The sequence below is a fragment of the Parasteatoda tepidariorum genome, chromosome 10 (genome assembly GCF_043381705.1).
Source record: "Parasteatoda tepidariorum isolate YZ-2023 chromosome 10, CAS_Ptep_4.0, whole genome shotgun sequence".
Taxonomy (NCBI): Eukaryota; Metazoa; Arthropoda; class Arachnida; order Araneae; family Theridiidae; genus Parasteatoda; species Parasteatoda tepidariorum.
In genome coordinates, this window is record NC_092213.1 from 82,738,179 (window position 1) to 82,754,324 (window position 16,146).

General features: G+C 34.7%; 1 protein-coding gene across 1 annotated transcript; it reads right to left on the bottom strand.

The window, feature by feature from the left end:
* Positions 1–1,507: 1,507 nt before the first annotated feature.
* LOC107455024 (uncharacterized) lies at positions 1,508–14,991 on the bottom strand. Its single transcript, XM_016072422.4, has 6 exons — positions 14,602–14,991; positions 11,421–11,479; positions 8,360–8,467; positions 7,381–7,413; positions 4,383–4,421; positions 1,508–1,693 (listed from the first exon to the last, which is right to left on the bottom strand). The coding sequence occupies exons 1-6, from the start codon at positions 14,750–14,752 to the stop codon at positions 1,634–1,636; spliced, it is 450 nt and encodes a 149-aa protein (XP_015927908.1). The 5' UTR covers positions 14,753–14,991; the 3' UTR covers positions 1,508–1,633.
* Positions 14,992–16,146: the final 1,155 nt, after the last annotated feature.

Below are 16,146 nucleotides of genomic sequence, written 5' to 3' on the forward strand. Positions count from 1 at the left end.
TTTTGTTAAGAAATTTGGCTACCCACCCTGTTTTTTTTTAAAGATGAAAATCTTAAAATTACCTCTAAAATTCAATGCGCTAATCTGATTAATAAATTTTGCAATATGGGATAACTTTACTCACCAATTAAATGGCAAACGAAAAATCCATAAAATTTTTTTCTTTAATCATTTCTGAAAAGAAAATTTGAATATTGTAAAAAAGCTCTTATGTAATTTAGAATAACTTCCTTTTAAAATTGTACATGAACCAGACTTCTTTTACACAGTCAAGTTAGGCATATTTTCTAATGTATTGCTTTACGCTGAAGCTGGATGAGACCTATCTCGAGACGACCGGACTAAAAGTTTAGAAGTTATAAGCGTTTTATGTATAATTTTGTACCTATTGACGCATTTCACAAAACTGCGTAGACAGCGGAGGTACTTTTCTGTGAATTTTTTTTCTCATTTAATCGAACGAGACCAAATGCACAAAGACGATATTTGAATTGTTTTTATTATTAAAATAATCTTATAACTTCTGAACTATCGGCCGGACCATCTCGAAATCAGTCGCATTACATGTGAAAAATTACATCCGAAAAAATCTTGCATGTGCAGATAGTTCCAGGACAGCAAGAAATCAAAATTGTGTGTCAAAAGCAGTACCTTTTAAACTATTGCTCACATAAAAACTCTTTCAACTTTTGAACTATTTATTCGATTGACTTGTATATTATCATCATCATCATAGGTGGCCAGATAGTCCAATGCAATATGCATTTTCTGAATTTGTATTTTAATGTAAATTATAAATTGAACTATAAGCCGTTTTGACTGCAAACATTAAAAACAATGTGTGATTTTAAATATCTAATAGTTTCAGCGGGATTCTCTAAAGATGTATTGAATGCTACTAAAATTTCGAATGGAAAATATGTACTCAGTGGCTATGAAGGAATGTTTCTACAAACTTTATTAGGCTATCTGGGTTTAAGAGTGAAAATTATAAACTTCTTTAATGCTACAGATCACCAGTAGATTTCGTTGACTATAAAATATCACACATGGCTTTTGTTGGAATTCTTTTGAATTACGACAGATTTACGAAAGCTTATACAAGTTTTCCTTATAACATAATTCATGTTACATTTGTCGTAAAAAGATCTGTGCCATTATCGACAAAATTTGCATTTCTCTGCCCATTTACTCTTAACACGTGATTGGGATTCCTGTTTGCATTTTTGCAAAAGAAACTTCTTAAAAAAGAGTGGTAGTTAAGACAGAAGTATGATTTTTTTCTTCTAATACAGTAACAAAAAACAAGCATATAACAAATCTTTAAATCAAATTACAAACTGCAAATGAAATAGATTTACTGTAACCAAATTGAAATATCTTTGCATTAAAAGTAAACAGAACTTATAACACTTTAATTTATTGATCATTCGAAAAATGATCTTCAAATTGAAGAAGGCCGAGGCTCACCTGGTGAGATAAATAGTATTTATAGAAATAAATAGTATTTATAGGACAGAAATAAATTATTTTATTAATTTTTATTTAAAAGTGAACATATTTAATAAGTGTACTGCATAGGTGTGCATCGAAAGTACAGATCAAGTAAATTCGTCTGCTTGAAAAGTGACGGTCACAGTTCGGCAGCTTTAGTTATATTGCAATGTTCCTGATGTAGCTTTTTTATACATTCCTAAAGAAGAAAAAGAGTAAACATTATTAACTGAAACTAGCCGCCTTTGTCGACCAACTTGGCTACTTTTCAAAACTATTTTGTACAACTTAAAAACTTTACTGGTAACCAAGCTCAATGTGCAGCACAACTGTATTTAAATATTCTAATTCTTCAACCTGAACCGCGATGGCTCAGGGGATAGAGCATTCGCCTTCCATTGACGTGAACCGGGTTCGAATCCCAGCGATGACTGATCGATACGAATTCCGCATCCGTCTTGTACCGATCACAGTGCTGCGTAAACTATTTTCAGTGTTAGACGGATTATGGGTTATCGTTCCTCAATGAAATATATACCCCACAAAAACAAATTGAAAGAAATGTTATAATCCTCAAGAACAAAATATTAAGATAAGACTTTCTGCATTCTAATTCTTCATAAATCTATCAGTCCTTATCTCCCCTTCTGATGACCCTACAGGTGGTCCTCTCGATGTCCCCCCATCCTGTAGGGTTCACCATGCAAAAGGGGGAAACCCCAAATTTTCAATTTGTTTTTGTGGGGCATCTATTTCATTGAGGAACGAAAAAACTGTTTGCGCTTAGCCTTAGAGTCCCCTTGCCGTAAGGCTTACCGTGGGAGGTTTTCGTGGTTTTCCTTCCCATGCAACGCGGATGCGGGTTAGTTCAATCTAAAAGTCCTCCCCCAAGGCAAATTTCTCAAGATATTTTATCCAGAAGTTCCCTTGTCTTCTGAATTGGGTTTAAAATTACAAGACTACTGAGTTGAACATTAGTAGTCGTAAACCACAAATATTGGGTCTGCTGTTCAATGACGATAAGAAAATAAAATTAAATTCTTTCACCTCTTCTCCAATCCTAACGCCATAATTTGTTTTAAGCAACATATTAACCAAATTTTTCTAGCTGTTTGCCCGTGAGAAAGTACTTTGATTTTAAGCTTAACTATTTTCAAGAGATGTCCGCGACATTGTATTGAATTTTAGCAATATAATTTAATATCTGTCCAGCAGCCATTAAATCACTCAAGTATACGTTCAGGGCATTTCAGTATAGTAGGCAGTTGAAGTATTTCTATCTCTGCCGGGAGGTAAGATAGAAAACTCATCCCAATGCTTTTTTATGTGATGTACTGCTTCCTCACGCACCTCCCGAGCCATAACTTGAGCATCATACGATATGTATAAATGCTATTGCTTGAAAGAGGCAATAATGGTAGGGGGGTGTTTCTTTGTCCCGAGTCCGTTAGTTCCTGTGGTTTGAAACACGAACTCTGAGATGTGGACTATGCTGCACTCCAAACTCTATGGAAATATTTCGGTCCATTTCTCTTCCAGCAGAATAACTGCTCCATTCATACATCGAAGCTTGCAAAGACGTGGTTTGACGAAATGGGTGTTCAAAAACTGGGCTGGCCTTCTCACAGCCACAATCTAAATCTCATAGAGCACATATGGGACGAAATAGAGCACAGATTAGGTAGCCAGCCGAATCCTCGCTGCAAGCACTCACTTCAGCTGTGATGGAAGTCAATTCCTAACAAAAACTGGTGGAAAGTGTGCAGGCTGTCATCGTTGCAAAAGGAGGACGAACATCACATTAATATGTGCCTCTGGACGCTCTAAATCCGGACCACTGGGATATCCGGATGCTTTTTTGCCAGATAGTGTAGTATGGTACCTACTGTTTATCAATAGTTTTAAAATGCGGTAATGATTGGGAAGTTTCAGTGCCCCTAAATGTTGTTTTTTCTTTTCTTCACAGGCACCGCACCAAACCCTAAGAGTTAACATTATGTCTTCTTTTCATTCTTACGTTGGTTTGTGTTATTTAGTGGTTGCTGAACAAATTTAAAATTATTACTAAAATCTAATACTTTGACAATGTTTCGGAGATCTCTTGGAAATCTGAAATCAAAGTACCCAAAGTACCAAAGTATCCCAAGTCAAAATTCTTGATTGTTCCATCAAAAAATTTTTATGTTTTACTTTGGTCTCAGTGTTCGTGATGGCTCAACACCAATTGATGGTCACCATCAGCCAGCATTTTTCATGACGTGTTCATGGTTTTCGATATGCCAACAAACTTCTATCATTCCATGATGGAAAATGCTACTTTAATACTATGATGGTTAAACATTAAAAGAAGTTTGACTCTCATGAACCAACAATCCATGATGATCCGTGATGGTTCATGGCGGTTCCAACGATACATTTCCATGATGGTTAAATGGGAATTCTTGTTGGTTCTCAGGAATATAACATCAGAACAATTTTTTTTAAAAGTAGGACCATCATAAATCAGTCCGAGTTCCTACATTGGGGTGCTGGTTGCTCATGATCGTTCCAACGTTTTATTTCTAAAATACTATGATGGAAATTCGTGATGGACAAACCATCAAAACAAGTTGCTATTCTTATGTTGGACCCATCATAAATCAGTCCGAATTCCTACATTTCAAGTGGTGGTTACTTATGTTGGTTACCATCAAAAATATAATGGTTCATGATGGATATATTGATGGTTACCATCAAGATTATGTTGGTCCATCAATGGAAAACCATCAAAAATTTTGTCTTGGGACAGCGCGCGCAAAGCTGCGGGCAACAGCTAGTTTTGAAAACTGCTTGTCGTAACTTTTTGACTATGTTCGATGCTTTAACTAGAGTTGATAAGCATGACTTACTTCAAAGTGTTTCATATCCTTCTTGTCCTCATCATCCATCTGGAAGAGAAGGTAAGAAAAATTAAAATGATTTTCCTGCTTGTTGATAGTTTTATGTTTTAAAACTCCCATTTAATATTTATTAAACTTATATTTATTAAACTTCATATTTATTTATTAAACTTCAATTCAGTAAATCATTGCAAAAGACTAAGGGAAAGAAATTTATTTCGCTCTCTGTAAATGAAATGCTACAATAGCTAATACGATTTTTAAATAACATGTGATTAGGTTCACTGTTGCTTCCTTTATTGTATTGCTATCTTTTATGAAGTAAAAATTATTATTTATTAATATTTTTATTAACTCGCTTATTAATTATTATATTTATTAATTATTATTTATTAATATTTTTATTAAAAATTTCGTGTAAAGAGTGAAATCTTGCAATGAAAACGTCAACCGCTTTCTGACAACACAAATTTCTATTGGCGCTTTGTGTTGGATTACAATCCAAGTTTATACATATATATATACAAGTTCAAAATGTAGGAAAAACATGGAAAAAATGCAGAACAATGAAAAAAAGGGGGAAAAATAATTATAAAAATAAAAATAACAAGAAACCGGGAAAAAATCCAAAACAAGGGAAAAAAATTAATGGAAATCCGGAAAATACAAGACATAATATTTTCATCAGCTCACACGATTATATCCGCAAAAAGGAGTGCTTTCTAATATTGTATCAATATAGCCAAAGCAAAATATATCAGTATAATAGTGTGAGGAGCACTCAGAAATATTTTTACGAAAAAATTACAAATAAAATAGAACACAATAAGTAAAAATATCACGTGAAAACAAAAAATAAAATGTAAAGAAAAAAAAATAAAACATGAAATGAAATCAATAAAGCGAGTAGCAAATTCAAATGAATTTACATAAACGGAAAACTTTTCAAGAATGATTTAAAATATTTTTGTAACAAGATTTCCAGATTGCGAAATATGAAACCAAAAGCGTAAATTGAAGTAAAAGCGTAAATAGAGGGGTTTTGTATTAAAGTGCGTACTTACTGCAGTACTGAAGTGCGTTTGATTTGTTAGTTAAGAAGGATTAGTTAGCCCGAAAATGGATGTGCGCAAGGTAATATTATACTGGATAATTTAAAGAAGTTGACAGTTAATAATTTCAGAAAATTAACATTGATTTAAAAAAAAAAAATAGAAAAGAGAAGGAAGCACGAATTGCCTGTTTTGCACATAAATTTAGCCACAGATTTGCCCGAAATGTATTTGCACACGGTAAAAATTATATAAATTAACAAAGAAATTTTAGTAAATTTATTTACAATAATATACAATTAACTCAATGATTTAAATAGAATTTAATTCCTTTAGTTGGATATCCATTGTGTTTTTTATATCAAATTTTAAACGAGCATATCTATTTGTTTTTAGATAAATAAATATTACGGGTCGCATTCATTTCATCGACAATCACTTCATCGACACACCATTTCATCGACACCACTTCATCGACAGGCCGTTTCATCGACTAGGTCATTNTATTCATTTCATTTAAAGTGGTATTTCAATAAAAATTTTCATTAAAAGTTGCATTTTAATTAAAATTAAAATAATTTCCTTTATCGTTAAAATCCACAAAAAGCAGATATTATCTTCTTTTATAATACCCAAATCCAAAAAATTGAAATCAATATTATCATCATGATTACGAGGCAAGATTTATTCCTCGGGGTAAATATTATTTAATAAAATACTATAATCTTGAAAATTAAAGATAATTAAATCATCAATAAATCTAAAAACAAATTTAATATTAAGAGTATNTCGACAGGGTCATTTCGTCGACAAGTGATTTCGTCGACAGGTTCATTTCTTCGGCAATTGATTTCGTCAACAAGTGATTTCGTCGACAGGGTCTTTTCATTGACAGGGCCTTTTTCTCGACAGGGTCATTTCGTCGACAGGGTCATTTCGTCGACAAGTCATTTAGTCGACAGGGTCATTTCGTCGACCGGGTCTTTCCATTGACAGGATTATTTCGTCGACAGGGTCATTTCGTTGACAAGTCATTTCGTCGACAGGGTCGTTTCGTCGACAAGTAATTTCGTCGACATGATCGTTTCCTCGACAGGGTCATTTCATCGACAAATCATTTCGTCGACAGGGTAGTTTCGTCGACANTGTTTCGCCGACATTTGTCATTTCATTGACATTCATTGACAAGCAAGTCATTCCATCGGTAGGGTCATTCCATCGTCATTTTTAATTTTGAAATTATTTTTAATGGCTGTTAAGTTGCGCGTTACGTCATTTCTTTTTTTTCCTTAATTTAGTGAATTCTTCCGTGTCTATATTTCTAAAACTTAGTCTAAAGCGAAATAAGCATCTGAATTTAGCGTCAAACTATAGTTTATAAAAAATACTACAAGCCACAATTTAATACTATAGCATAAATTTGAACAGAAAAAAAGAATCTATAAGGGCCACTTAAATTTTAAATTGAAATTTTTTTTTTTCCTTTTCAAAATATCATTTGATTCAGCAATAGGGAAATACAAGATGACATTGATTATTTTCTTTCATAAATAAATGTTTATTTATTAATAATATGGGATGCCCTTTCGCAAAAATGTGGTGCTGTACCGAAAGTAATGAAATAGATGATAATTTTGAAAGTTCGAATGTTAGATCGAAAGGTAGGATTCATGAGTGTTGCGTTTTCTAGCACGGCAGTATTATATTGCATCTTTCTAACGTTATATCATATCTTTTTGCTACCTGGGTATCCTCTTTCTTTCTTATAAACTCAACTCAGTCATCGGAAGTCGGAAGTACAGAACAAATAGTACGATGACCGAGAGCTAATACGATACGATAGGAGCGCTAATACGAGCGCTACGATACGAGCGCTAATACGATAATAGTTCGATTACGATAAGTTCACTTATATTCTACTCTTCATATTTATAAATTTAAAATTTGTTGCTTACCTCTGGGCTTTTTTCTTTCATGCATTTCATGATCTAAAAAAAAATAACGAATTTTATGAAAAAATAAAGTAGATTTATAATAACAATGAATACAGAAGTTGGAAACAGTGAAAACTTATCTAATGCAGCAAGATGTAAAAGAAGGAGTATTTTCTTCTCTTCATGACGTCAAAAAACACCATTTTAAAATAAGAAATCAAGGAAATAAGCAAACCTTACTCACACGAAATGCTTTATACTTTCAAATTAATCAGGACGTACTCATTCGCTGTATTTTAAGTTCCTGAATAAAAAGTGTAAGTTTTCTATTTATTTTGTGTATTTGCTATATTAGAGATGTTCGAATATTTCATAAGGTTAGTCAATTTTTGTTTCATTTTGCCCTCGATATTACGAACTATCCACGATTTAGCGAATAATATTTTTGGTCCCGATAATTCGTTAAATCGTGGTCCGACTTTTGTTTTGTTTATGTTCTATATGACCTTGCGCTTGTCTTTGCGTTAAGTGGGAAGGATATAGTGAAAGAATTGAAATCTTTGTGAAAGAATATAAAATGTGTCACTTAAGAGAATCGATGCTTGACAGCTTGGTTTACTCAAAATAGAATTAAAGGAACAGTTGCTGACGTAAGTAAATGTCACATTTTAACAACCAATCAGGATCGAGATACCCACACCATGTCATTTGCGAGTATCCCATCCCGCAAACGTTTTAAATAGAAAGTTAAGCGTTCGAAATGATCCATAAACGTCCATAAAAGTACTGTACGTATTATAAACAAAAAATATACTTTCAAAAATATCTAAACATATATGAAAACAAAATCTTACGATAATGTCTTGTGTTTTTTTTCTTCTTCTAAGTTTTTCAGAGCGAAGAAAAATAGACTCTTTGAAATTGAAAAACGCGACCTTTTCTCCTAAGGTTATCTTTCATCTCTTCATATATATTATGCTAGTATTAGTAAACAAATTACCTTTTCTGGGTGATCTTTAGATTCGAACATTTTCGATCCGTCTTTCATGCATTTTTTAGTTCCTTCACCGGAATAATCCTTGTCACAATTCTTAAATTCCTTTTTCACCTGTAAAAGAATTGAAAATTGCAATAATTTTTTTCCCCAATGTCCACCTGTGTTAGCATTTTGTCAAATCAGGCATTTACAGGGCAGATTTGTTGACCACTCTTTCAGGTGGGTCAATGTTGCTCCCACACTAAGGACACATAGTACAGAGAATGAAAGGACATCCATGTATTGCCCGGTATTCGAACTCAGAACCAGTAAGGCCAGTTTCCTGACTTCTACGCAGTCCTGTCGGCAAATTGGAATAAATAATCAAATAAATTTTCACAGAAAGCGCATGGGCCTTATGCCAAGGAAAATAATATACTTTGAATAAATCATCCTTTCAATTTTTTTGAAAGAAAATAAAAAGTTACCAGAGTCAGGTAAAAGAAAAGTCAGGCTATTTTAAAACCTTTGATTGTTGGTGAAATGTTCGTCACCCTCCGATGTTCGAGATATGGTTCGCTGTGTGTTGAAATAACTAAGATGCTGTTTGCTGAATTATAGCTAATCTAGGAATAATGTCAGTTTGATAGTTTTATTTAACAACGAAAAGAATTTAACGAAGTTATGTAGAAGTCAAAAAAATTAGTTGGAATTCAAAAAACAAATTTGAAAATGAACTTACAATGGTGGTAATCTAGTAAATTTTTTTTTAAAATTTCATTCCTGTTGAATCGGAAGTTTAATCTGTTTTATAGAGCAAGAAAAATATAAAGCGAATATAGCGCTAATAAAAGTGCAGAAATCATAATATAGTTTCGGATCTACATAAAAAAGACCCTTTGTAAGTGAAAAGTAACGACGTGTGCACGTCTAAGTCCAAATTTTTGATGCTTTTCCACTGATTGACCAACATAATATTGATGGTAACCATCAATGATTCCATTATATTTTTGATAGTGACCATCACCCCAATGTTGGAATTCGGACTGATTTATGAAGGTCCAACATAAGAATAGCAACTTGTTGTGTTGGTTTGTTCATGTTGAACAATCACGAATTTTCATCATAATACCTTAGAAATCAAAGGTTGGAGTGATCATGGACAACCACCATCCCAATGTAGGAACTCGGACTGATTTATAATGGTCCAATTTTTAAAAAAAAAACAAATTGTGTTGATGGTATATTCCTGAGAACCAACAAGAATTCCCATTTAACCATCATGGAAATATATAGTTGGAATCATCATGAACCATCACGGATCATCATGGATTGTTGGTTCATGAGAGTCAAACTTCTTTCGCTGGTTAACCTTCATAGTATTAAAGTAGCATTTTCCATCAAGGAATGATGGGAGTTCGATGGCACATGAAAAACCATGAATGCATAATGCAAAATGTTGGATGATGGTGACCATCAAATGATGTCGGACCATCATGAATAGCACTGAAACCAACATAAACCATCAAAATGATGTGATGGGATCATCAAGAATTTTGACTGGGGCGTGAAAAGGGGTTTAAAAAGTGATTGCAGACTTAAGTCCCCTGTCGCATGTTTTCTTTCTATATATCAGATAGCAGATAGATTGGACAAAGAGGACAGTGAGGAAGATATATCCACCGGGTCATCACTTACTTATCAGGAACTTCACTAGATTTACAAATATAGACAAAAATCAATCTTGCAAACTGCGCCTACGCACCAATGGTACACCGCAACGTGTCCTGGCACCCTTCTGGGAATCAACTGCGATCGAAGCTCCCAGACTGCCTTGGCCAGACTCTCAACTGGTCACCTAAAATGTCTAACATTCGAACGTGGCACAAAAATTTACCCGACTTGCAAAAAATGTTGTGTCCATCCAGCCTCACCTAAATTGTGTCGGACTATCCAGGGCGGACTTAACTTCCGATCTCCTTCTTGTCATCAACTTTCTGGCTGTCAACAACTTTTTGGAGTTGATCTGAAGGTCTGGTTTCTTAGGACAAGCGCCTTATCTGGGCGTCAGCGGGACGTCAACGTGCCGCTGACGCCAACAAAATACTGGCTTGTTAGCTCAAGGCCTGGTTTCTTAGAACTAGCGTCTTATCTGGGAGTCAGCGGAAAGTTGACGTAGAGCTGACGCCAAAAAAAATACTTTTTTGTTAGCTCAGCGTAAGCAGTCGGCCCAACGCAGACATTATCTCTCATTGCGCATGCGTTAATAACGTAAACAAATATTTATTTTGAATTTCTATTGATTTTGTTATTGTCGACCAGTGTTATAGAGAACAAATAATGACTTTGTCCAAGAAAAAACACATTATAGCTGAGCTAAATGAAGAGTGCTATGTTTAATGAAGAAGCTATGTTTAATGTCAAAATCAAAATCTTGGCTGATTTCAATGTGCTGTTGGATGTTGTCCGCCATTGCTTCTGTGGTTAACGTCACGTTGTAATCCAACTGCAGTTGAGTTGGACGGCAATTGTAGTTCAAGATGAGCGTTCGATGACGTATACTATCAAACTCACAAATGGACCAATCAGAGGTTAGCGCTGATTTCCAGCTGACGGCGTCCTGTCCTAAGATACCAGTCCTTGACTAATGTCAGATCTATGAAGGTAAGCAACAACAACGTTTTCTTTATCTCCCATCTTTTAATACCTTATTTGTCCCCCCAGCTGGTTAAATCCACTACAGTAAAACCTCTCGGTTGGGTTAGGGTTAGTAAGAGAGGTTACCGAGTAATACATGCCACTTTTATATGTTCTATATTCACGCTTTTTACTTTATTCAACGTTTTTTTTAAAAACTTTTTTAACGTTTTTTACTTTATTTATATCGTCAAGAATCGTTAGGGTTAGTAAGAGAGGCTACCTAGTAATGCATGCTGCATAAGAAATTTATGAGAGGTTGGGTCACTCAAATCATCAAATTTTTATATCAGTTGCTACTCTTATTCATAGATAAATCATGGCTACTTCTAAAAGAAGTATAAACAAAGTATTTTCCTCAAAATAAATGAATAAAGATAATACTTACCACTTTTGGCATCTTTTCTTCACAGTGATGAAACTTTTTGCAAATAGTCTTGTTTTGAGCTGAAATAAAAAAAAATGCTTTATCAGAATTTCAAAGGGGGTGTGCAAAATCTTCAATCGTTAGTTTTCAAAATGTCAATGTGACTTTCTTTTTCTTAAGCCCTTCACATTTTAACCCTTTATAACTCAAATCGTTTTTTAAAAAGAAATACACAGGATATTCCAGAAACACAGCATTTATAATGTTAGGTTTCTAAAATCTTTGTCAAAAAGTATTGGGGGCTTCAAATGAATATATGGAATAGTGGCAAAAACAAAAATGGCAACAAAATCTAACAAAGTACTACTGAGGAAAGTGAGACAGAAAAATCTAAATGTTTGATTGCTTATAAAAGAGAAGATTTTGAGAGGCGATTGTTAAAAACATCTGCAAATTTTACCAAACAACTGAAGACATTTTTTCGTTTCTTCCTATTTCACTAGTGATTCCACAGTTTTCGATGAGAGAGCGGTTGTGATTTTTTTTCGCTTTAATATAAATTTGCAACCCCTAATATGTATACTTTTTGAAAGAGCTTATATTTTGTGTGAGAAAAAATTATATATTTCGTGTTTAGCCGACCAGATGGTCGAGCGGTTAGCGTGCCTGACTGCGAAGCCAATGACTGCGGGTTCGAATCCCTCTCAGGGTATGGATGTTTCTCTCTGTGTGTTGTTCTCCATTGTGTGATGAGTGAATGTGGCCCACCCTATAAACGGTGATCTGCGGCAGTGTGGCTCGCCTCCGTGACTTAGGTTCATAGGTGCCCACTGAGTAACGTTAAATGAGTCATACTACCGGCAGCTTGCAAGGCGAAGAACGTAAAAGTTCAATCCCTGCCATTAGAAAAAAAATATTTTGCGTTTATAAATATTAGCATTAAAAACTTGCATAAAATACATACTGATTTCAAATTATTTGTATTCGATACAAGAATTTTGGTACATAGATCTCGATTTCAGAGACAAAGAGTTTAAATCTGATGCAGAGAAAACAATTCAGAAAATAAGTAATAAAAAAATATCATACAATACTTTGGTACTTATTATAAACATTTCGTATAAACAAAGTGAGATATTTCAATATGCTCTTTGAATATAAATTATTGAAATTAGTATGAGGTTCTAACTTTCGACTTCGCATTTCCAATTAAGTAACTGGAACCGTATTTTCCATATTGCAACCATTCGAAAATTATTTATTGCATTGCATATTTAAGGTCTACCCTTCGAACCATTAGGGTTGAACCTAAGTAGAAAATCTGTCTATTAGATAACAAGTTATTCGGGGTGGTGCGTATTTTTTAGTGCACTGTACTTAGATTCTTTATTAGGCAAATATTAGTCGAATTCAGCTGTACGCATGTGTGTACTGAAGTGCAAAAGTTGAATTGCTTGAAAAAAATTATTGTCTTTTTAAGAAATTTATTTCTAAAAACTAGGGGGCTTTCTATTTACTTATGTACTGAAAAGAATTCTGTTGGCTTACACTTGTGCATTCACCTCTCACGTCCAAATATTATTATCTATTTCTATTATAAATATTTAGACCTATTGGTGAACAGAAGTAATTACTTTCAGTAATCACTTTTGAAAATAACATTTGTAATGTTACGAGGGTTGCTATTTATATTTCTGGCCTTGGCAACAGTAAGTGTTGCTAGGCGACCGCAGATGATTTTAATCGAAAGTTTGATATTTTTAAATATAAATTCAGCAGACGATTTACCATTATAGCTTCATTTGTGTTGTTGACAGTAAATTGAAAAGTTCTTCTCTTTCAAAAAATGGAATTGAATCGTGAACATTTTCGTGCCATTATTTTTCATAACTTTCGACGTGGATTGTCAAGACAAGAGTGCTTCGATGAACTTAATTCTTTATTCAGCGATAAAGCGCCATCCTACAGCACTGTAAAAAATTGGTATAACGAATTTAATCGTGGTCGATGTTCGATCCAGGACGAATCCCGTGCAGGTCGTCCAAAATCCGTTGTTGTGCCAGAAAAGATCGATGCTGTGCGTGAACTGATAAAGCAAGATCGTCATGTGACATACCGTGAGATAGAGGCGTCTTTGGACATTAGTATGACTAGCATCAATAAAATATTGCATGAACATTTGAGCGTAAAAAAAATTTGTTCGCGTTGGATCCCGCATAATCTGACAAACGCTCAAAAAAAGGCTCGTGTCGATTGGTGCAAGGAAATGTTGGAAAAATACGTTCAAGGTACATCAAAGGCTGTGTATAACATCTACACAGGTGACGAATCATGGATCTATGCATATGAGCCGGAAACAAAACAGCAATCAACTGTATGGGTCTTCCAAGACGAGGCAAAACCAACAAAAGTTGTTCGAGGAAGAAGCACATCGAAACAAATGATTGCCTGTTTCTTCGGCATTAACGGTCATGTGGCAACAGTGGCGTTAGAGCAACGCAGGACGGTCAATTCTGAATGGTACACGACCATTTGTTTGCCAGAAGTCATCGGAGAAATTCGAAAAAAGCAGAAGAACAGGCGAATCATTCTTCATCATGACAATGCGAGCTCTCACACATCGACTCAAACAAAGGCATTTCTGACGGAGCGAAAGATCGAACTGATGGGTCATCCGCCGTACAGCCCTGATTTGGCACCCAATGACTTCTTCTTATTCCCACACATCAAAAATAAATTACGTGGACAACGATTTTCGACCCCCGAAGAAGCGGTTGATGCATTCAAAACGCATGTTTTGGAGTTACCTCAATCGGACTGGAAAAAGTGCTTTGAAAATTGGTTCAAACGCATGCAAAAGTGTATTGATCATCATGGAGAATATTTTGAAAAACAATAAAACCAATTTCGATCCTACATGTTTGTTTTTTCATTATTAGGCCAGAAATATAAATAGCAACCCTCGTATAACATTATGTTGCTCAATAAATGCCACGGAGGGGCTTCACCGGGTCTCTCGTCCGGCACTCCCGGTGTGAACCTGCGTCATCCCCCCTCTCCTGTTTGGGTCTATCGTGGTGACAGGTCTAAAATTTTCACTGCATACTCTTTTTCAGGGGAAGGGGGGGGGCGGTATACAAATTCTTATCAACAAAAGAAAATGATTACTAATGGAATAAAACGATATTTATGATTAATTTACCTTCATTAATGCAGGAAATCGTTTTGACTAAATCCTTATGCTTCATCGTCTGCAGGGGAGGATCCACTTCATCGCAACCATCATCACCATCACATAGAACAACGTAAGCGAACACAGCAAAGAATAAAACTAACCCAATCCTGAAACACATCGTTATTCACGTTTATCAGATTCGAAACAATATTACGATTTTGTTTCATCTCCTTAGACATATATATATATTGGAAACATAGAAAAAACGCAATTATTTTCGAATCATTTTCACATTTAAAAGTCCTTGAATGATAACGGTTTTCTTGGAAAGATTCGAAAACCCGTGAACGTGAATTAATATGGAATTATTCGAATTGTTACCTGCGCCGACGCCTCATCAACTATTCACCGTTTCAGACAATACGGATTAAATTGCGTTGAACAATCATGAATCGGTGTTTCTTTTCTTTCTAATAAATGTGTTTATGGTGAATGCATGCGTAGAAGTGGGATTTCTGTAAAAATGACTTAATTTTATTGAATTCAAATTTAGCTGTGAAATATATTAACATTGCACGGATAGACAAAAACTGTACGGGTTGATAATGTTTATTTAAAGCTTCGGGAGTTAACGGTTTGAAATCAAATTGCAGAAATGAGGGTATTTTTCTCTATACTTTCGGTCATTGATGTTAATGAGAACTATTTGAGATATTTTTTTGAGATGTTATGGTTCTATTGTTGAGACATTTTTTGTTTTGTTTGTTGATAAAACTATTTGACTCATAAAACTGATCATAATTTGAACTAGGCAGTTAAGCCTCCAAATTCGCTGCCGCTCACAAACACTGATGATTGCTTCGCAATAATTGTTGATTCTTGTCAGTTTTTCTATTAAAGTAGAAATTATTTACTATGCATATATGTACTAAAAAGAATTCAGATTGCTCGTGCCTTCCCTTTCCACATCCAAATATTATTATCTATTACTTATTATAAATACTTAGATATATTGGTGAACAGAAGTAATTTTTCTAAGTAATCATTTTTTAAAATAACATTTATATTGACATATCATTATATTGTTCGAACAAATTTATTGAGTTCGCAACTTTAATTTAATATTTCCGCTAACCAAATGGGCGGATAAACAGTCGGACTTCTATTTAACGAACTTCGATTTTGAGACTTTCGCTATTTTACAATTTTTTTCTACGTAAAATAGCGAAGTGAGCCGCGATGGCTCAGGGGATAGAGCGTTCGCCTTCCAATGAGGGGAACCGGGTTCGAATCCCAGTCGATACGAATTCCGCATCCGGCTTGCATCGACCACAGTGCTAACGTAAAATATTCTCAATGGTGGACGGATCCTAGGTTAAAGTCGGCATGCAATCAGGTTAAGCGAGGGAGGTTCTCGTGGTCTTCCTCTCCATGTAACGCAAATGCGAGTTAGATCCATCAAATAAGTCCTCCACGAAGGCTAACTTCTCCTAATACTCGATCCAGGAGTTCCCTTGTCTTCTGGATTGGGTTAAAAATTGCAAGGCTGCGGAGTTGAACATTAGTAGTCGT

Bases quoted from the DNA above. Each gene is read 5' to 3' on its own strand.
- LOC107455024 (XM_016072422.4), bottom strand. From the start codon at position 14,752: ATGTGTTTCAGGATTGGGTTAGTTTTATTCTTTGCTGTGTTCGCTTAC. The intron at 8,468-11,420 runs GTAAGTATTATC...ATTCTTTTACAG, and splicing joins AAGAAAAGATGCCAAAAGTG to GTGAAAAAGGAATTTAAGAA. The intron at 4,422-7,380 runs GTAAGCAACAAA...CTTCTCTTCCAG, and splicing joins TGAAAGAAAAAAGCCCAGAG to ATGGATGATGAGGACAAGAA.